Raw genomic sequence first — 23,613 nt, forward strand, 5'->3', positions numbered from 1 at the left:
AAGGGTCAAATTTGTGTGATTCTGACCTTGTCTGCCTTTGGTTATCCTGTGATCCTGTGAGACACTGAGACAACAGGGAATCTTGTGTATCAGAATTGGGAACACTGAATATGGGCTCTGCTAAACTGACAGGAGAAGGTGGACAGGTGGGAACCTTAAAATATAATTGCTTAATAATGTATTTGATAAATGTCCCTCACTTTCTGGGAAGATAACGTGCTCTCATGACTTATTTGGGCAATACCAAGAAGCACTTGTCTGTAGTTGAGAGCACTTCATAATAAGAGACCGTGTGGGGAGCCCTTGTTAAATATATAGCACAAAAATGCCAGAAACTCCTCACAATTTGCCCTTTAAGGGCTTGATTTTGCAGGTGGTGAGTACCTTTAACTCCTATTGACTTCGGAGAGTTGAAGGTTCACGACATGTCAGAGAACTGGGCCTTAATAGATTTTTTATTTATTTTGTTAAAACAATTTTTTCTGTGAGTTTTTCTACTACCATGTCTCAAATAGATTTGGAAAGGCCAATTCCCTTCCCTGCTGATGAAAATTGAGCATATGATATTGTCCCAAGAAAAAGCTGGTTCATTATGTCTTGATGTAATAACATGTTATTGAATAGCTTTTAAAGTTTATTTTAAAATGATGAGATTATTGACAGGTGATATTCTGTGAAAACTAATAATAAAGCAAGGGCCTCCTTTGTCAACTTTGGGTATGTCTTCACTACCCGCCAGATCGGTGGGTAGTAATCGATCTATCAGGGATCGATTTATCGCATCTCGTCTAGACGCGATAAATCAATCCCCGAACGTGCTCCCCGTCGACTCCAGAACTCCAACAGAGTCGACGGGGGACCTGCGGCTGTCAATCCCGCGTGGTGAGGACCCGAGGTAAATCGATCTAAGATACTTGGACTTCAGCTAAGCTATTCACGTAGCTGAAGTTGCGTATCTTAGATCAATCCCTCTCCCTAGTGTAGACCAGCCCATAGCTGTGTTTCTGTTGTCTTACAGACAACGTTAGCTGTGCCAGGTCGTAACATTCATTTCTGTTTAAATAGTGAAAAAGAGTATAAGGAAAAGAGCCATGAAATATTGAGGTATTTGCAATATAAGAACAGCTTAGTAGTACTTCTGGTATAATACCGAGCCATCACTGCTGGAAACATGGCAGGTGTAAGATGAAAATGTGTAGAATTGGAAAAACAAATAGTATATTAAGGGATAAAGCAGTTGTCACCTATTCAGACATTGTGCTGCTGCTGATTTGCTGATAATGGTTGTTTGTTTTTGTTGTTATTCTGTAGCCTCAGACCATACGGCAGACTCTCCAAAGGACACTGCGGTATTATGAGCATCAAGTTATTGGGTAAGTAAAACAGACCACAGTAGTGATTAGAAGGGTGAATAAAAGAGAAGTGATAGCTGTAGAATTAATATCTTTCTGTCTTCTAAGTCATTGGCTTGAGTAACCAACTTTTCTGAATTTGCTCACAGATACTTAGGCATTTTCCTCAGTAATGATAAATATTATACATTCTTTTTGTTATTCTTCATCTCTCCTGCTGCAGTTAAATAACTATAGCCCAATCCTCCTTTCATTCAGGTCAATGAGAGAGGGACTGAGCCCACGGAGGAGCAGTTGTAGAACTTATGTCAGTGTTGGGGAGCCTTTCTGTTAAAGTATAAGATTTTTCAGAATGTGCTCTTGACACAGTCAGCCAAAATGACATAACAGATTAATTATTGCTAATGTTTATGTTTCAGTCAGACCATGATCCCATTGTGCTGGATAGGCATATTGTAAAAAGCTTACAGTCTAAGGCCCAGATTCTGCGAACAGTTACACATGTGAGTAGCTTTAAGTACATGAATAGTCACATGGAGTTACTCACTTGCATAGGCAGTTGCCAGATACGAGCCTAAAAAACAAGTTCTGACAGCTGGCTGAAACAAACAGGCAAGGGGGAGGGAGGACAGGGTAATTATGACAAGGTAATATTAATAATTCCTACCCAAGTGTTGTTATTGTCACAGATACCATTCCTAATCGAACGGAATACGATGCCTGCAAGACTGTATCAATTAAACAACTCTGCCAAACATAGAATAGTGTCTGCAACTCTTTCTTTTATTACTCAGGTTGGGTCAAAGGTCTATTTAAAATTCATGCCATAGTTCTGAAACTTCGTACGCTGGAGGGAATTGTTCTTGTACATTTTGTCAAAATTCACATGCCTCTCTATCCTGCTACGTAGCATTTGTAATGCTAGCACGTCTAGCATGCACCCCAGGATAGAGAGAGTGCCATTGCTGCAGGGATCAAGTATATCTCTTTGCTGGTAGTTATGACATCTATTATGGAGCAGATATGGGTAGGCGGGGGAAGCCTTCTGGCAATTTTTTTTTCTTTTTTGTCACTTGAAGGGGTTGCTTTGAAGTCTCACAGTAGTATATCTCCGGGGGGAAGGGTGGAGGAGGGGAACTACAGTGCTTTAAGAACAGCATATTTATAATAACAATGTAGCTTTAATTCATGGCCACTAGTGACTCAGAACTGTTTGTTTTTAATGGAGACGAAAATAAGGCAGCTCTTCTCACACTCTAAAGACCTTTCGCTCCTGGTGCTATGCCTGCTACTTAAGCTATGGTTTGCTTCACTTTCACAACTTTCTATATCCCCTTGCTTATCCAACATCTGCCTCTCTTCTAGGTGTCCTATATTGGGCCTGATCATGCAGTTCTTACTGTTACCAGTGGGAGTTTTGCATGTATAAGCCTGCTGGATCTCCCTGATACACTTTAGTGTAAAACACAATACTCACATCAGCATAAAGAGCCAAACTTGCTCTCTGACAGAGTGAATTCCTGGGGCCTCATTCTCTACTGCTCTGCACTTGGTATAGTCTGTGTATAACAGGTGCTAACAAAATCGGAATAGTAGAGCTCTGAACATGATTGTGAATGACTACAAGATGCAAGCGATGGAGAATCAGGGCTATGGACTAGAGAGAGGAGATGGGGAGAGAGAATCTAGTAGCTTGAACAGAGGGCTGGGAGCCAGGAACTCCTTCATTCCAGTCCTGCCTCTGCACTGACTCCCTCTGGTTTTGGTCAAACAATTTGATGATCTTATCTTGCAAAGTGTCAAGCAGCTCCCTTTGACATCATGGGCAGTTGAAGGAGCTCAGAACTTCCCAGGAGGTGCTCAGCATGCTAGAGCAGTGGTTCTCAACCTGGGGTACGTGTACCCAAGGGGTACGCAGAGATCTTTCAGGGGGCAGATCAACTCATCTAGATATTTGCCTAGTTTACAACAGGATACATAAAAAGCACTAGCAAAGTCTGTACAAACTACCATTTCATACTGACAATGACTTGTCTATATGTCCGAGAGGAGGAGAGCCTTTGGGCCTGCTGGGAGGTAGGGAGTACTCTCTTCACCCAGCAGGGCTCAGTATTTAGTAAGATCAGACCCAAAATCCATGCCCAAATTTTATTCGTGAAATGGAAGATAAACTTATTTAGCTATCCTTCATTTTTCTTTAGTGGCTTGATTAATATTTGTGGTTTGCAGTGTTGTAGCCGTTTTGGTCACAGGATATTAGAGAGACAAATTTGGACCAACTTCTGTTCGTGAAAGAGACAAGCTTTCAAGCTACACAGAGTTGTTCTTCAGGTCTGGGGAAGGTACTAAGGACTGGTCTACACCAGGAACTTAGGTTGGAATAACTACATCGGTCAGGGGGGTGAAAATCCACACCCCAGAGTGATGCAGTTCAACCAACTTAACCCCCGGTGTAGACCATGCTAGGTTGACAGGAGAATTCTTCCATCGATTTATCTACCACCTCTCGGCGAGGGGGATTATCTATGCCGATGGGACAACCCCTCGGATCCGTGTTGGTAGCATCTTCACTGAAGTGCTACAGCATGCATCATTTTAAGTGTAAGAGTGTCACAGCTAAATAGAAGATGGAATAGATTGTTTAGCATAAGGAGTTAACACATATTTTAAGGGACCATTCAAGGTGAAGTGGCCCTTTAACACCTCTCCAGCTATAGGACAAAAAAGGGAGGTTAGTGGATTACAGAATGTTGTAATAAGCCATAAATAGAGTGTCTTTATTAAGACCAGGATTTTTATGCCCCAATAACAACTATGTGAATGAATCCAGACTATTACTACGCTCTCGAATGAACTCACACAGAAAAATGATAAAAGACAAAAATACCATATCACCCATGGACAAACACTTTTCACAGAATGATCATTCCATATCTGACCTCTCAGTCCTTGTCCTCAAAGGAAACCTGCACAACACCTTCAAGAGATGAGCCTGGGAGCTTAAATTCATAATTTTGCTAGACACTAAAAATTATGGTGTTAAGAAAGACACTGGGTTTATGGCTTATTACTACAATCTTTTGGTTTAGTGTACAGTTACTAAGAACAGCACCCCAGTGGGGATGACATGTAAAGGAAGAGAGATTTTCCCACTACTTAGCCCTTTGGTGTTTTCCCCCTCCCCAGCATGCCTTTATTTTCATTACAGAAAGTGCTCAGTATTATTCACTATTATTACTTTTCAGATGTTGGCTCCAGTTCCCAACACTGGCTGCTATTGCTGATATTAATAAAGTGATTGGTGGACACCCACCAATCACTTTATTAATATATAATTTGCCAGATATTACAGGCTTGATTCTGCTCCATTAAAATAAACATGAGTTTTTTCATTGGCCTGAATGGAAAAAGGATTAAGCCCTACGTTATAGATAGTTAAAGACAAAATGAGGATGCGCTTTCAAAAGCACATTAATAATCAACTGTTAGTCTCCCAACTCATTTGTTACATAAGTTAAGCAGATGTATAGAAATTGTTTATTTTTTCCCCTAGTTACAGGGATGCAGAAAAGAACTTTCACAATATATCGAACAGATGCTCCTATACAGACTGCTCTGGCAACGATGAAGCCGAAGATGTCTCAGGAATTCTCCAGTGTACAGCTAATATACTCGGTACTTATTTTTTGTAATATGGCTCATTTGCTTTGGTTGGAGGTTTTTTTTTTTTTTTTTTTTTGAGAGGCCCATCATTAATCATGAATGAAGGTCTTTCCTGTTCCATCCAGGGCAGCTTAGACTGTAGTCAGCATCATCTCATTGGGTTATTAATGTCAACATTATCTCCTTTTCCAGGCATATTTTACTTGTCTGAAATAATCCACTTTGCTTTTTCACTGGGCGTTTACTGTGCCTCCCATTTTGTTGTCACTGAGTATTGGAATTTCAAAGGTTTGGTGCCCAAATTCATTTGGGATTGCCAAGTTATAATTGGGGAAAAAAAAAAAAAGGAATTTGGCCCTCAGAGGTACGTCAGGAGGTGTTTAAGCATTTGCTACAAAACAGCAGATGCACGAGGGTTCTGTTAGCCATACTGATTCGGGGTCTGGAGAAACCATGTTTTAGCAGAACGTAGCCCGCTAGGGTGACCAGATGTCCCTATTTTATAGGGATAGTCCTGATTTTTGGGTCTTTTTCTTATATAGGCTCCTATTACTGCCCACCCCTTGTCCGAATTTTTCACATTTACTGTCTGGTCACCCTATAGCCTGCTGAATCATGAGTATCTTAAATTATTTTGCCCTCTTCATGCTGAAGGATCCCAAATATGACAAACTTGTATAAATGTAAAGAAGATGTATGTCATCCACCACTGAAGTGCAGTGACCTGTGGGTTTACATACGCAACTACTTAAGAGAACACAGCAGCATTGCACAACAGGACAGGAAATGAAAAGCGTTACCATATCAAACTGAAACTGCAAGGAGAACCTACCCTGTTTCCCCGAAAATAAGACATCCTCCGAAAATAAGGCCTACTTACAGTTTTGCCTCTCGTTGTAATATAAGGCATCCCCCCGATAATAAGACCTCCCCGATAATAAGGCATCCACCGATAATAAGGCATTTTTCATTTCTGAAAAATAAGACATCCCCTGAAAATAAGACCTAGCACATCTTTGGGAGAAAAAATTAATATAAGACACTGTCTTATTTTCGGGGAAACAGGGTAGTTTGTTGCTCAAGTCAGATGTGAACCCTTCATTTAGTAACACTGGTGAGCTGTATACAGGATTTTAAAGTGAAATTTATGTAGTAAGTTAGTGCAGTTTCAGATTATGGGTTCAAATAGAGGCAACTGGCCCTACATACTCTCACATTCTTCTACTACATCTTTAGGGTACGTCTAGACTGCAGTCGTGGGGTGTGATTGCAGCTTGTGTTGATGTGCCCAAGTTAAGTTTAGTCTCACAAGGCCAGTCCTGTGAGTGATTACTTTGGGTTCTGGGCTGGTTTGTACAGCCTATGCTGAGGCTTGCGCTGCCATGGTCTCCCTGTTCTGGGACCTGAGCTAGATTAAAGATAGCTGGGGTATGCTGGCTACTACCCATGCATTGATTGTTGTCTAGACATAGTCTTTGTGCCTGCTCTTCTCTGGAGCATCAGTAAGGTTTTATCAATTCTCAATCTGTGAAAGCTGATATAAATCCACACAGAAAGAAAAAGAAGCAAAGAACTTTTTACTAAGAACTTTAATTTAAAATGGGGGCATTTAACCCTTTTTCTTCAATAAAACTTTTCATTTTTATTGTTTTGGAGAAACCTTTACAGATCACCTTAAGCCACCGATTAATTAGCTAATTTTAACGTAGCACTTTGAAGATGTAAAGTGCTAAATATTATTTATCATTGCTACAAGTAACACTCTCTACTGATTTTTAGCCACAGCTGATATTATAAACCATTGTGTCTGGGGATATAGAAATCAATGATAAACTTGTGCTGAAATTTGGCTTGAAGTGAATTTGCATATGAAGTATTTAACCACTTAAAGATTGCACTGTTACTGATCTATGCATAGAAAATACTATCAGTGCTAAGTATTATTAATTATTATTATTTCTTTAAAGCATCTTACTAGCATTAGATGTTTTTTGAATTTTCAGTACTGCACTTATGGCACCTGGGGCTATATTTTCTATGAAGTCTCGTAATCTAAGCACTCTTGGGCCTTGCTAGTACTGTTTGAGAGTCCTCCAAGGAAATCCCAAGATGCTGCAGAAGATAGGGGTAAGGGGTATAACAGGTGGCACTCTCAGCACTTAATAGGTTCCCTTTCACTTGGTAATGAACAAAAGCCTGAACAGGGTCCATTTTCAGGAGATTATGTGGCTGGAGAGTTCTCATCCCAAGAACGGCATAAAATTGAAGTCCTGACCTTGTGTGATAATTAAAGATCTCATTACCCTCTTTGCAAGAGGACTGGTATCAACTCGGGCATTCTAGCTGCATTCCAGTCTGGGTTATTACATTCTGCTTAACTAAAATCCCTCTTGCAGTTGGAGTAACCATTTGTCTTCCTTTTCTGTCTCAAACTGTTGTATAGGGTTGGTATGCACTGTAAAATAGCTGATATGTTCCATCTAAGAGGTGGCTGCATTTTACTGATGGTCGATGTGCTTTCGCTTCATTAGGACCCTTAGCAGGCAAGGTGCTGAGTGCCTGCTGAGAGGTTCTGAGCCCTTAACTCCTGCTGAAGTTAATGAGAAGAGAGCAGGCACTCAGCACCTTGCAGAACTGGGCCAAAAGTGTTTTGGGATTTTTCAGAATTAATGACATCATAAAAATGTACAATGCAATATTATTTAAAGTGATTTTTTTTGCTTTTATTGTTAAATAGTTGAGTCCTTACCCTTTCAAAATCAGCCCTTGTACACGTCTTCATGACTCATGCAGAGGAATCTCTCTTTATAATACTTTTAAAACATACATAATAATATTGTAAGAGGCCAGACTAAAAACTCAGTACTTATTTTCACTATGAAACTACAGCTCTTATGGTCTATCAAGTCTATGGGTGCATTTAAAAATGGTTATGAATACTTGTTTGTGTGTTCTTAAAATAATGTCTAGGGCCTTGATCATGAAATAAAATCTAATAGTGTGGGCCCAGGTGCTGCAGTGGATAGAGATCTGTACTGAGCAGATCATGGGGCCTAAATATCTGTTTTCTTCAGGGGACTATGCTGGACTGAGTGAAAGGTACATTTAAAAAAAACACACTTATTAAATAAGGTGGGAGGAAGTTACTATTAGGAAATATTCATATATTTTTTTTAAATTTGAAGTTGAGTTCAGGACAAGAAATTCTAAATTTAAGAAATTCTTAAGGTAATTATTAATAAACACTTACTTCCTTCTCCTCATCCAATGGCATGAATTTAGGAAGGAATCTCAGAATTAACTCTGACTTACTTTGTGTCACAACAGCCAGACTGTTAATGAAGGCTGCTTGATTAGTTCTCAGTTCTATATGTGACAGTTATTTTCCTGGATGAATAAGGAATAATGAGAGACTGCTTTATACAAGTGGGAAATAAGCACTGAGGTGTGTAATTAGTACAATTGATCTTATTATGACATTGTTGAGACAGAAGACTTGAGTGGTGTGATGGTATTTAAACAAATGTTAATCCAAATTCTGCTCTCATTTTATTTCATTTATAATAAAGATTACCCATCCGGCACTCTGTTATACTTCATGCAACCCAGGGTTGTGCCTGTTTATGCTAGAGGTGAATATTTGCCAGTGTGGGTTGCATGGACAATTATATCTAGGTTATCATTTTGACTTCAGTCCTTACTATGTCCAGATTTGAAACAGAAGACCTTGGAACTTAGCTTCCATTTGTAGTAATGGAACAAAGCCCTTTCTTAAAGGTACCTGCCAATGAAATATCTGCTATCCTATTCTATCTTACCTGCAAATACTTCAGTATGATTTACCTCTCCCGACCCACTAAGTCTGACTCTAAAATTCTCATTCTGTGTTCTTTGACAAAACACAGCGAACACTGAGGTTATTAGTAGACCTGGGAGATTGTGGACAAATGCCTCACTTTGTGGTCTTGGTATTTACACTATTCACAGAACAGTGATGTCTGATAAGATGTGCATTCAGCTGTGGGTGTGTAATTTATACTGTATGAATACTGGAATTTTTCCCTTAGTAAGCTGTCACTAGCAGTGTAAAGCAGTCAATCTGATTCTGATTCTCCTCTCGCCCTCACTGATTTTACATCGAGGCAATTCCATTGCCATCAGTGTATTTATTCCTGCTTCACATCAGTGTCATAAAGGCTTCAGGCTGCCTGGTATGGGACATGGCTAAGAGAGCTCTTCATGTGTCATGCAGGCAAACCAGACTTTATGCTGAAAGGCCATTAAAACCAAAATTAATCTCACATTAGGTTCTTCCAGTTCCAAAGAACCAGCCACTCACCAAAATATTCTTCAGGATCTCACCCAAAACCCATGCAGGTAGCCAATCCTTTAGTACACTAAAAACTAAAGGTTTAGAAATCATAGTCTAGAGATGTGGGGGAGGCATGAGCCAAGAAGGTGATGTCACCATCTCCAATTTATACCCCCCATCCATGTGCATGGAAAAATACTGGCTCAAACATGGAGCTAAGCATCACATATTCTACATGCCCTGCTGAGTCACTGGGCCTCCATTGTCCGTATGATATCAGAGGAATCCTCTGGAGGGGCACTGGAAGAGTTGACTCTCCTTAATGGCCCATCAACACCTGATGTAAATCTGTCTTGTGGGTGTTGCCCAGGAACATAAGTGTAGTAACAAGTGTACAGTAAAATGTCATAGTCTCATACACAATGGTGATACACACATTTCAACAGGATAATAATACTTAGCAAATTATAACATTTCCAATGATACCTTACAAGGCATACTTTGCACAAGATTCATCACAATTGTGTAACATTGGTGACAATAGTGCAGACAATCTCCTTTTTTATACAGCATCACAAAAGGGAAGTGGATCCATCATGTCAACTGATTGGATACTCGATCAACCAGTCACTTGGAGTGACAAGGAGGTTGAGGTTCTGTTGGTGAGAGAGACAAGCTTTTGACTTGTCTCTTCCACCAACAGAAGTTGGTCCAATAAAAGATATTACCTCACCCATTGTGTCTTGCTAATATCCTGGGACTAACACAGCTGCAACAACCTTGCTTGGGAGTGACAACTTGCATGGATGGAATGTTACATTTAAATTCTGTCTCCTTTTCAAAATAGTACAGACTCTGCCTCCTTTAATTGGTTTATGTAGATTATACAGTTTCCTGCATCATGTGAAGGAAAAGGAGAAAGTGACCAAGATACACTCTTGCTTTCTGGATGGCACTATTAAGAATTTCCTGTGTTGAAATACCTAGAGTCAGATTCACTAGTATGCTTCAGTCTGGTGACACAGAGAAGCCATAAACTTATCTTAGTTGGCTATCTGAGCTGGGTTTACAATTGCTTTGCATTGTCAGAGAGGTGCAAAACAGTGAGAATGAGCCAGTGTATCTGGCCTTTTGATTTACTCTAAAACCACATCTCTTGCTCAAGGCAATGGAGCCTGATGAAGCAGGAATCCAGCTTGAAGGAGGCTGTCATAGCCTCATTAGAACACCCACTTATGGGAATGAGTCAGGTTCCTCTGTAAACAACCTCTATTATATTTTTGACTGAACAGTTCTAAATAAAAGATCTTTGAATTATTTTTTTAAATAAATGTAAAGCCTATAATGAGGTCTTTCGTCATCATCATCATATAATTAAGTTTTATCTCCTTTTTAGCTTATCTTCTGTTCAGTCCTCTAAGGAGCTGTGATGGCTTAATAAGACATAGGACCAACTGATGTCCCCTAGAATCTTCTGGAATAGCATCTTTGTTGCACAAAGTTGCTTGCCATTTGAAGAGTCACAAGCATACAAAACAGAATTAACATGAGCATCAAGAGCTCCGTTTTGATAGCAGTTCCTGATACAGAGAATAAAAGGAAACAAACATAGCATATAATGATGATGATGATGACTTCATTTATTTATTAGGTGTCTGTCATCTTATATCTGGGTACATTAGGGAGGATGGAATAGCCCTGTGGCTAAAGCTGGCTGTATCTTGGGAAATGTTTTAAATGTCTATGACCGATTTCTTGTGACTTTGAGCATGTTACTGAATCGCTCTGTGCTTCAATTCCCCATCTGTAAAATGGGGATAATACTTCCTTTCTTTAATCTTTAACCCTCTAACGCCTGTCTGTCCTGTCTATGTGGATTGTAAGTTCCTTGAGGCAGGACTTTCTCATACTATTTGCCCTAGAGCACCTGTGCCCAGGTCTCATCTGGGACTGCTAGCCACTACTTTAATACAAATAAATAATTTTACGTGGCTTAGATTGAGAGCAAACATATCTCCAAAATACAGCAATGCACTGTATGACTCACTACAGCAGTGAACTTGCTAACTTGAAAGAATCAGAGAAGGGGATAGCGGGAATTTAAATCTCTAGCTACTGGAAAATGTGGACCAAGAGCTTGTTTTACTCTGTGCTCTAAAAGTGGACACATTCAAGCTCAAACTTCTACCTGGGGAAGTGAATTTCAGCAGCATGGTCTTGCTACATATTTTTGCATTGGAAGTTGACAATATTTTTCTTGGAACATATTTGCAACTTTGCTAAATGGGTGGAATGTCGCCACCATGAATAGCTGTGTTGGCTGCTGGAAGTGATGAAATTTAACCTTGGATCAAATTAATGAACATTGGCAAAAATCTGTTTTCAAATGTGAATACTTGCCAAGTAAAAATGAGTATTTTTGTGCAGAGAGAAATGACAGGTGACCAGATCCTGTTGGCTTTTAATGGGAGTTGGGCACCTCGCTTACATTTGCATCTTTGAAAACCTCACTGCTTATTTACACTGTGGCACATCTATACCAGTAGTTCTCAACCAAGGGTACATATACCCCTGTGGGACATGCAGAAATCTTCTAGGGGGAACATCAACTCATCTAGGTATTTGCCTCGTTTTACAACAGGCCACATAAAAAGCACTAGCGAGGTCCTTACAAACTAAAATTTCATACAATGACTTGTTTATACTGCTCTATATACTATACACTGAAATGCAAGTACATTCCAATTATATTCCAATTAATTTATTTTATAATTATATGGTAAAAATGAGAACGTCAGCAATTTTTCAGGAACAGTGTGCTGTGACATTTGGTTTTTTATGTCTGATTTTGTAAGCAAGTAGTTTTTAAGTGAGGTGAAACTTGGGGGTACTCAAGACAAATCAGACTCCTGAAAGGGGTACAGTAGTCTGGAAAGGTTGAGAGCCACTGATCTACACTAGACATGCTGTATAAGCACCTGATCTTGCTAGAAGTTATCTGCACTACATAAATGATCAATAAACCTCCTCAAACAAAAGACCTGGAAATAATTTATACTGGCAACAATTCTGTTTATCTTTAATAAAAAAAATAAGCAACTAAAAATCCACTGTAATTATGTTCTTAAAAAAACATCCACAACATGAGTCAATGACTCCTCTGTGACATGCAAATTTGATACATTGTAAATACCATCTCCTGTTTGTTCTAAATTTACTGTCTTTTAATTTTATTGAGTATTCCTCTTGTTTTTGTATTGTTAGAGAAAGTTAAATAATGGACTGATCCGTCAATTTTAAGTGAATAACTTCATGCGCTCAAAACACTATATATGCCTTCAGCGTCATCTTCCTTGTGATAAGAACTGGATGGACCTCAGGAAGCAAATCCTAACTGAGTTAAAATTGTTAAAAAAAGGTTGCAAGGGGTCTAAAGGGAAACAGATATCAAATGGTAGAGGTGTGTCAAAATCAATTTGTTTTAGAAACAGATGGGGCTTGCTCCTGCATTCAGACTCTGTACAGAGCTCCCATAATTGTGCAGATGATGCAACACACTGATAATATATAAGTAAAATAGACAAAATTATTTATGTAATTACTGAATTAATGTAATTGCTGAAATTAGCAACTCTATATCAGAAATGTGCATATAGCTATAACAATTGATCTCAAACTGCAAACTCTTCAAGGTAATTCTGTGTCTACTGATAGTTTTGTACAGTGCCTAAAATACTGGAACCCCAATCCAAATCAGAGACTCTAGGTGCTACTATAATATAAGCATTTAATAATGGCAATAGTAAATTGAACAAACTGTAGCAATGGAATTGGAGTTGATACATAAAAATGTCTTTAATTAAAAGAATAATAGATACACTTGAATTACAAGCCCCACTGGGTGCTGTAGTACTGTGTATTATTAAAAAGAGGAGAAACTGCCAATAGTTAAGAGTAGTTAAAGGTCGTGATATACATAGCCACTTGTCAAAGGTCCGTAAATAAAATACAAGACATTTTATATATTCGAGGAAACATGAGAAGCCTTTTGGGATTTCAGTAAAATATGACACTAAAAACAGTTAACTTTTAAGCCAGCAGATGAATTCTCTTTATGTATTTAGAGCCATATTTGCTTACTGAAATGACAAAAATAAGTTTGTTTGCTTATTCCTATTTGCCCTGCAGAGGCAACACAGCTGAAAGGGAATGAACTGGATTCTATTAATGTCTGAGCATTATCAACACACTGCTCTGAAGTTCCAGTCGGTTACACTTGTACAGACCTATTTAAGCAATAGGCTTCCCCATGTGTGAATGAGAGCATACACTGAAGATACTGGAGTTGCCCTGGTGTTGCAGAGGCCCTGCTTTGGCTTGCAGAACCTCTATCACTGAAAATACTGTGTGGGAATAAAATAACTGAGTTTATTTCTAGGATGTCAAGTTGAGTCTCCAGAGCTGGTAATGTGTGGGGTGGGGAAAAACTTTTTGCTTGTAGCCTGGAACTCACTGAGATGCGGTGATCATGATGTTATTTTTAGTCACTTGTTAGATTAGAACTGCATTTTAAACATTATTAGAAAAATATTATTTTCATTATAAACACAGGTAAAACAAATATTACAGGTAAGCACATGTGGGTAAAACTTTTTACCCAACCTTTTCTATTTATGTAAATTTCATTTTTTCGTTTATTAAATTGTACAAGGTATCTAGGTAATATATATAGCTCTACAAAGTAAGTTGTAGTACAGTTTTACAGCTGTGCCAAAGCTGTTTGTAAAGATATAAAATGCTTTTACTACAGTTATATGCAACCAATAAAAATGACCATATAAAAACGGTTGTCCAGCTTCCTCCATTTGATACAGAATTTATCTTTATACTCAAGGTATGCCAAAGTACTTCACAAATTAATTAGATATAGGTCATACTGTCATCTAGAGGCCAATTGATCAGCTAATAAGCAGTCGGGTGTGTACTACACCCATCAAAATTTGTTTTAATGAGCGAGTGAATGTTGGTTAAAATATTAGTTTTTCCTATTATTTTTAAATGGTGTCCTGGAGTCTTCAACTTCTGCCTAAACCACCATCAGATAAAAGCAGAAGAGAGTTGTGTTATGAAGAGGAGACTAAATATTTATTATAAATCTGCTTCATTGAGGAAACTTTTGCTACACCCATGGGGACAAAACCTAGTCTTTTGTTCATGATATGAATGTTAGAACTGCAAATTGTATCTCACCTCTACCGTTCACTAGATGACACTTCAATTTTCTTAAGGGATATCCCATATAGTATGTGTTAATATCTACCAAGGGAATTGGATGCAATGGAACATGTACTATTGGCTGCTGTTGTCTCCTTGGTTCACTCTACAGGAATAATTGGATGGGTTATAGTTGCTTCGGTATGATCTGTGGCTCAATCCCAGGGTATTTTGTTGTTTTGATCACATCTTTCACCTTCTTATTGATTCTGAACTGCTTGTATGCTGCGATTTCTTTTATGTTAGATTATGTTAAGAAAGGGACAGAGAATAATACTGAAGATCTGATAATGACTTTACATAAATAGATGGTACACTCATACCCCGAACACTGTGCTCAATTTTGGACATTCCCCTGCAAAAATATTGTAGCAGAAATGTAAAAGGATCAGAGAAAGATGATAAAAATGAAGAATCACCCGAAAGACTATGAGAAGAGAGAGAAAAGATTCTCAAAATAGAAGAAAAAGAATGAGGAATACTTAGTTTAATTGAATGGCAACAAATAATGTAGATACTTGTTGATATAACATATAATTAACCTGTAGGACTCTCAAAATATTATAACTTAGATGCTGAGAAAAAATGTTTAGGAGGATTTTTTATTAAATCAGTCTTTTATATTAATAATAAAAATATCCACAGACCTACTACTATCCTCTTATTTCAGGATATCAGCCAACCACTAATTATTGCAGTTAAGGAGAAGCTTCCCCCAAAGCTTGTTATTGCATAATTGGTCATTAGATTATACAGTTTCTCTGAAGCATCTGGTACTAGCCACTGTTGAGACAGAATGCTTTGCAAGATGGACCATTGATTTGATCTGGTATGGCAATTTCTGTGCTTCTAACAATGGTGGTAGTATTTCCTTTTTTATACCTAAACATATTTAACAGGCCTGGGGAAAAAAATCCATTTAAGAGAGAGTGAAAATAACTAAGACTCTTTATACAGGAAATGAATAAGAGGGGATGAGATAAAGAGAAACAAAAAATGAACTTTATAGAGATGGAAATGGATTGCAAGAGCAAGGGGATGTTCAGTGAAACAGAAACTAGAGTTAAAAGTAGTAAAAGAAAATATTTCATCATATAAGGCACAAATAGCCTGTGGAACTCCATGCCACCAGATATCATCAAGGCTAGAGCGTAGTATGACTGTATGGGATAATTATTTTTTGATAATGAGAACATCCAGAGTTACAATACAATTTTGTGACCTGAAGAAGAGCTCTGTGTAGCTCAAAAGCTTGTCTTTCACCAATAGAAGTTGGTCCAATAAAATATATTACCTCACCCACCTTGTTTCTCTGAGTTACAACAGTAAATTGTATAAAAAAAAAAAATTGAACAGGATATAAACCCTTATGCTTCAGGGCATAAATTAGCTTCTAACGCATGGGGATTAGGAAGAAACTTTCCCTATGGAAGGGATATCTCATACCTGCTTACTTCAGGGTTTCTTTCACCCTTCTCTAAAGCATCTGGTCATGAGCATTGTCAGACAAAATTCTGGATTAGAAAAACCACTGGTCTGATCCAGTTTGGCCACTTCTGTTTTTCTATGACTGATTCACTGCTATAATACTCCAGTGGAGCATGGGTAACTCCACTGATTAACACCTAAAATGTTTAAAAAGACAATGGCATATCCTGTGGCCATATCACTGAACCTAATTTCATAAAATAACCCCCATTGGTTGGGGTTGGTACTTGCCTGGAAGATGTTAGAGTCCTGTGTTCTGCAAAAGTAATGGTGGTGATTCAGTAACTGACACCCTTTCCTCTACTAGGAGGCACTGTACTACTGGAGGTAATCTCTTTTGGATTATCCATAAAACCACAGTTCTCACCACTTGTAGTTATAAAAGAGGGCTTTCAACCCAGGTATTCTGGCCAAATGCCAATATGAATAATTATATTCTGCTACCTACCTAAATGTATCCTATTAATTTTCCTACATAAGTTAATTTTCTTCATAAGTTGTGCAGTGTTAAGAGTTTTTAAACTCATCATGCCACATCCCAGATGTGAGTAAAAAGATCACTACATATAGTTTGTAAATCAGTTTGGATGAAGGGTGCTGTGTAAATACCAAACATCAATAGAATTGGGCAAAATTTTTTGTCTGAAAGTTTCTTGTCAACTCCAAAATGTTTTGTAAATTTGTATTGGTTTCTGCCAAATTGTGTCGGACAAAAAAAGCTGAAAAAGTTGAAATGTTTCCTTTTAACATTTTTTAAATGAAACATTTCATTTTTTAGCTTTTTAAAAGAATTTTTGTTTCTATATTCCCTTCAGTTATTTTTTTAAAAAGTCTAAAATAGAAACAGTTTCATTCTGAGTCAAACATAACATTTTATTTGACCCGAAATGATTTTTTTTTTAATTTTTGATTTGCTGAAAATTTTGAAAAACTTCAATTTTGGGTGAATCGGAAATGATTTTTTTGTTTAATTTTCAGAATTTCCAGCAAACCGAAAAATCAGTAATTTGCAGGGCGCTAGTAGTTATAATTATAGCCATGTACTTATTCGAATACTGCTTTGAGATTATTATCAAAGTTTTGTTCTGCAAACAATAGATTAATAACTTCTGCTGTTCTCATGTCTCTGGGCATGAAACTATTTTAATTACATGGTTCTTCCAAGTTCAGAAGCCTATGAGCTATCCAAACAAATGATGTAACGGTCTTCAGAGATCCACTGGTATTTTACTGAAGATAGCATAAGACGTGTTGAATATGTATTATAATGAAGATCTGATTTGTACCCTTAGGAAATAAATGACTATGTCCTTCATTTCTATTGGAATAATTAGGACCAGCTGTCATGGATTTAACTAGTATGTGTTACATTTAATAAAAATGATGCACTGCAGGACATTTTTTTATTCGTTGAATTTATTTTCTCTGCACACTCTTACATTGGGTATATATTCTAATAATTCACATGAAAATCATCCTACCACATCTCGCAACTGGACACACACATGCTGTACACATTGTAACTCCAGCATCTGATATAGTGATTAAATGCAAATGATGCTTAAAAGAGCATTCATAGAAAATAGTAGAGAGATGAGTCGTCATCTTAAAATGGAATTTTCTAAAGTTGCCTTTAAGATAGTTACTAGCAAATCAAAGCAGCATTTGATGCACATTGTCAGTCTGGGATCTTTTTATTGCTGCCATTTTTTATTGCCTGTATACGATGTTTGGTATCATCACCTTTCAAAAATGAAAGCCTTTTGAGTTTCTGTGATGGGAACATGGAAAGATCTAGTACATTAGCGGTGGATGACTCACTAGCCCCTTCACCCTTTGCCACAGAAATGCTTTTCCAGGTGGCTAACCCTGGAAGCATTGCACAAGCTACGTTCTCAAATTCAAGCAATTCAGAGAAAGTGGTTATTTCATCTTATTCTTTAGCAATCCCTAGTGGTCAGTGTAGGAAAAGTATTTCAGGCTCTGAGGCGGTCTTATTTCATGGTTGCAGAGTAAATGCAGCCAGAAGAGGTATATCTGAGTGGCCAGTTGTGGGTTTCGCATTGTTCTGTGGAAGTTCTAGGTTTGATTTCCAGTCCCAGTCTTTGACTCAGTGGGGCCTTGGAGTGTTGCAGAGACAATGAGGGGGAAGGAGAACTATTGTGTTGCTCTGTTGTGATCCCACTGTCCAATTCAAAGGTGGTACTAAAAGATTCTGAAGGAAGTTCTGTCTAGTCATCCTCATTGCAAAGAGGTCAGATAATGTTGTAGTGTGTGAGATATAAAGCATGAGGAAAGTGTAGTCCTCTGGGCTCTAACCGGAATGAGAAAAGGTAAAAGTGCATGATTCACAAACTGTGGCTGATAGAGGGAGATGGGACTGGGGAGTGAGGAAGGAAGATGGACAGGAAAAAAAAAAGCAGTCCAGAATGACGAGATGTGATGCAGACATCTTAGGGTCACCCACAGAGACCAATGAAATCTGGTAGCTTTTGCCTTAGGGAAATGGGAATCCCACTAGCAGGTATCCTTAATGAAGAAGACTTCAGAATAGGGGACAAATCATAGTCTGGTGGCTGGGGGGAAGCCCCAAACAAAAGCAGATTATAAAGGAAAAATGTTGCACAACAATAACCCCACCACGTTGTTGACATATATTTACCATTGCCCTATAGGTTTGAAGTTTGAGGAGATGCAAGAAAAATTTGGGGAGGAATTCTTCAATATCTGCTTTGATGAGAATGAAAGAGTTCTTCGCGCTGTAGGTGGCACGCTGCAGGACTTCTTCAATGGCTTTGACGCTTTGCTGGAGCACATTAGAACTTCATTTGGAAGACAGGTCACTCTGGAATCCCCTTCTTTCCTATGCAAAGAGCTCCCTGAAGGCAACCTCATGCTCCACTACTTTCACCCTCATCATATTGTTGGATTTGCAATGATGGGAATGATAAAGGCGGCAGCAAAGAAGATCTACCGTTTGGAAGTGGATGTGGAACAAGTCACGAATGAGAAACTGTATGCGGAGGGGTCGAACCCAGGTAATTGCAGCTGTCTTACTTTTATTATCAAAGAACGTGAAAATGCAAATATCACAAAAGCACTTCCACTCGGATCATCTCAGTCTCCCTCAGACCTGAGGATAAGCATCAGCACCTTCTGCAGAGCTTTCCCCTTCCATCTGATGTTTGATCCAAACATGCTGGTGCTCCAGCTTGGGGAAGGCCTTAGGAAGCAGCTCAAATGTGACACTCACAAAACGTTGAAATTCCAGGAATGCTTTGAGATAGTTTCCCCGAAGGTCAGTGCCACATTTGAACGAGTCCTCCTGAGATTATCAACACCATTTGTGATTCGGACCAAACTTGAGGCTTCTGGCTCTGAAAATAAAGATAAGGTAGGAGCATTAATTTAGAATGGGATGTGTGTGTATGGGAAGGGCGCATTTATTCAGAGTCTAACAGCTCAAGGACTGTGCACTACCGAAAGCTCATTTAACCCCCCAAAATAAGGCTTAAGTGGGATGTAAGTGGTTTGGGTCTGGATTGGAATGAATTTCATCCTACATTATTTGTAAACTCTGCATGTGGAGTTATTGCAGATACTTTGAATGCCATTCAAAAAATTCTCAGTCACATGGTTGTGTATTAAAACATTGGTGAAATTCCCAATGCCTTGGTTTGACGTAATGCCTATGTCTAATCATTAATTTCATTCCAATTTTATTGTAATAATACTGAAAACAATGACACCATTGAATGTAATTGTTCTCCGGGGAATGCAGTTTTGGTGTTATCTGAAGGAGTTTAGCTGTAGGATTCCCATTTACTTTATATATCCTACATAACAATTTGAAAACATACTCTTCTCCATGTCTCTCATGCTGCAGAGAAATGGAAAATCTGTAGTAATTAACCACTACAATAAATGATGCCAAATATAATTTATGCCAATCTTGATATAGGAAGCTCTGATGCTGTCCTATCATAAAACAAGCCCCCAACCAAAGAATATTTGTTTACCTTTGTGCTGAGTGGTGCAAGTGTTCTTAGGCAGGTTAACTCTCCCAGGACCTGGAGATAGTATGGTGGCTACAAGTGGGCAGATTTTCAAATGAACTCAGCTTCCATTTAGGCACTTATGATGGTGTAGGGCTTATGTAGGTGTAACTAGGGCAATGCAGTATCGATGTAGACACTATGTTCCTTACATTGGCTGTTGACTGTTCACTGAAGCTGTGAAATTGACAAGAAAACCGACTCCCAGTTTGCCAGCCCGGCTGCTGCCGGGTTTCCTGGCTTAGGCAGCCCTCAGGCTCTCCACTCCCCGTGGGGAGCCCTGCTGCCTCCCCCCAGGACCGTGGCTCCCCACCGGGAGCACAACAGTTGACTGGACTCCGAGCGCAGATCTCCCCGCCCGAAGTGAGAAGCCCCAGGTGGCTTTCTCACCACTCCTGGCTGGGCGCGAAGGCGAAAAGCCCAGGGGGCAGTTGGGCTCCGGGTGGGGAGCTGCGTGAAGCTGAGAGCCCTGGCTCTAAGCCCCCACACTATCCCTCTTCAGTCAGTGGAAGTGCTCCTCATGAGGACGTGCACCACTGACAGAAAGAGGGTAGTCTGGACATCAGTCCACGCAGTAATTACTGCTGTGACTGTAAATCGACCTGACATAGGGTCGACTTAAGATTATAGTGTAGACATGTTCTTAGTGGGTTACAGATTGTTGTAATAAGCCATAAATACAGTCTCTTTATCAAGGTCATTATTTTTAGTGTCTAGCGAAGTTAAGAATATAAATTCCCAGACTCCTCTTTTGAAAATGTTGAGCAGGTTCCATTTGAGGATGAGGACTGATAGGTCAGATATGGAGTGATCACTTTGGGAAAAGTGTTCACCCATGGGTAATATGGCATTCTTGTTTTACCATTTTTCTGTGTGAGTTCATTCAATAGCGTAGAGATTGTCTTGTTTCACCCACATAGTTGTTATTGGGGCATTTAGTGCACTGGATGAGGTACAGCACATGTTGTGATAGGCATGTATAGGACCCATGGATCTTGAAAGGTGTGTTGTGGGGGGTGTTGTGGGTACCACTGCAGAAGTGTTAATGAGCCACTTCCCCTTGAATGGTCCCTTAGAATATCTCTTAAACTAAGGCTTTGTCTGCAGTGCACAGCTTTTAGTGACATGGCTGCATTGCTACAGCTGTGCCGCTAAAAGATGCACAATGTAGCTGCTGTTGTCGGCAGGAGAGAGAACTCGTGCTGACAAAAATATGCCACCCCCCAACGAGAGTGCTCCTGCTGGCAAAGCACTGTTCACACCGATGCTTTTCGTCGGTAAAACTTTTGTTGTTTGGGAGTGTGTGTTTTTTTTTTAATGCTCCTGAATGGCAAAAGTTTTGCCGATGAAGTTCCAGTGTAGATAAAAGCCTAAACTAGCAGAACTAAACCATATGTTCCATCTTGTATTTAGCTGTGACACTCCTGAGTATCTTTCCCAGACCTGAAGAAGAGCTCTGTAGCTTGGAAGCTTAACTCTTTCACCAACAGAAGTTGGTTCAATAAAAGATATTACCTCAGCCACCTTGTCTCTCTAATATCCTGGGATCACATGGCTACAGCACTGCAAACATAATAATGATAGTAGGAGCTTTATATTAAATTAACTGACATATTTGCAAGTATGCATTTACAAAGGTGTTTGCTATTTTAGTATTTAAGAAATAAAGAAAAGGTTTAAAATTTTCCAGCTACACATTTTTTTCCTCATGGTTTTTTTGAATGAAGTTTTAGAATAATTATACATTTCATTGCAATCAGGATATTTCTCGAATTCTTTGTGTGGGTTTACCCAGATTTATTACTCTGATAACAAACCTTACATTTCTTTTCACCATTGTGGCTATTCCTAAAACATATGTTTTACATGGTTTGTCTTCTTGAGGATAAGGATGATCAGACTTGGATATTGTACAAATAGAGATGTCCTGGTCTAGGTAAGACACTCTTAGGAGATTGTCTCTTGACTAGGGTTGCCAATTTTGGTAGGATGTAGTCTTTGATGTTTTATCACATGACATAATCTTTAATTAAAAATTAATCTTTAGTTCCTGGAGACTCCAGGACAATCCTGGAGGGTTGGCAACCCTACTCTTGACACAAGCTCCTTAGAATCATAGAAATGTAGGGCTGGAAGGGACATCGATAGATCATCTAGTTCAGTCCCCTGCACTGAGGCAGGAGTAAGTATTATCCATTCTAGACCCTCTCTGATAGATAACTTGTTTTTATAAACCTCCAGTGATGAAGATTCCATAACCACCCTAGATAATCTGTTGCAGTGCTTAACTACCCTGACAGGAAGTTTTTCATAAATCTCCCTTGCTGCAATTTAACCCCCCTACTTCTTGTCCTGTCCTTAGTGTTAAGGAGAACAATTTATCACCCTCCTCTATGACAACCTTTTACATACTTGAATCTCCAGATTGAAAAAAATGGGTTTGTTTAATCTTTCCTCATAGGTCATGTTTTCTAGAACTTTAATCATTTCTGTTGCTTTCCTCTGGACTTTCTCCAATTTGTTCATATCTTTCCCAAAGTGTGGTGCCCAGAACTGGGCACAATACTGCAGCTGAAGTCGTATTAGTGCTGAGTAGAGTGGAAGAATTACTTCCTTTCTTTTGCTTACAATACTCGTGCTAATACATGCCAAAATGTTTTCTTTTTTTGCAACAGTGTTACATTGTTGACTCATATTTAATTTGTGATCCATTGTAACCCTCTATATTTTTCTAATTTGTTTTTGAGACGGTCACATGAGACAATTCAGAGCCTTAGTAAAGTCGAGATGTATCACATCTACCACTTCCCTTCTATCTACTAGGATTGTTACCCAAAGAAGGATATTAGGTTGGTTTGACATTAGAGTTACAATCTATTTGTTATATCAATTAAACTTCTATCAGATATTTTGTACAAAGCACAAATTTCAGTATCCAATATAAACAACAAGGAGTCTGGTGGCACCTTAAAGACTAACAGATTAGTATCCAATATATCTTTTAAACATATCAGAAAGGAAAATAGTATAAATGATAAGGCAAGGTGAAATTTAAACTGCAGCTTTTCTGAGTTCATATAACACTCTTTTAAAACATGGTTTATGGATAAGAAGAGGTTATCTTCCTGACATTTGCTTGTTGTTGGTGACAGAAGTGAAAACCTCCTGGAATTTCTCTAACCACTGTGAACATTTATAACATAACTAATTTCAAACATATAGAGGTATTATTATAATTTCAAGCTTCCTGGCTATAACATACTTGTGGCTATATTGTAATGTTCAGTAAAAGTGCAAACAAGTTCATAACTTAATATAAAAAGGAAGTTATAATAATTTTACATCAGTACTGAGGTTTGTTCACCACACGTAACTCGCTATAAGACAGGTTTGCCAGACCTCAATTTATTCCTGTAGCTCTTTTCTGGCCCCTTTCCAATTTGTCATCATCCTTTTTAAAGTGTGGACA

General features: G+C 38.7%; 1 protein-coding gene across 1 annotated transcript in view; it reads left to right on the forward strand.

The window, feature by feature from the left end:
• The window catches only part of GUCY1A2 (guanylate cyclase 1 soluble subunit alpha 2), a 276,684-nt gene that overhangs the window by 20,273 nt on the left and 232,798 nt on the right, over window positions 1-23,613 (forward strand). The window contains exons 2-4 of the mRNA XM_054015549.1: window positions 1,312-1,373; window positions 4,906-5,027; window positions 18,765-19,483. Of these exons, the coding sequence (XP_053871524.1) occupies window positions 1,312-1,373; window positions 4,906-5,027; window positions 18,765-19,483 (903 nt within the window). The remainder of the gene's footprint in view (window positions 1-1,311; window positions 1,374-4,905; window positions 5,028-18,764; window positions 19,484-23,613) is intronic.

This window comes from Malaclemys terrapin, chromosome 1, assembly GCF_027887155.1.
Source record: "Malaclemys terrapin pileata isolate rMalTer1 chromosome 1, rMalTer1.hap1, whole genome shotgun sequence".
NCBI classification, from domain to species: Eukaryota; Metazoa; Chordata; order Testudines; family Emydidae; genus Malaclemys; species Malaclemys terrapin.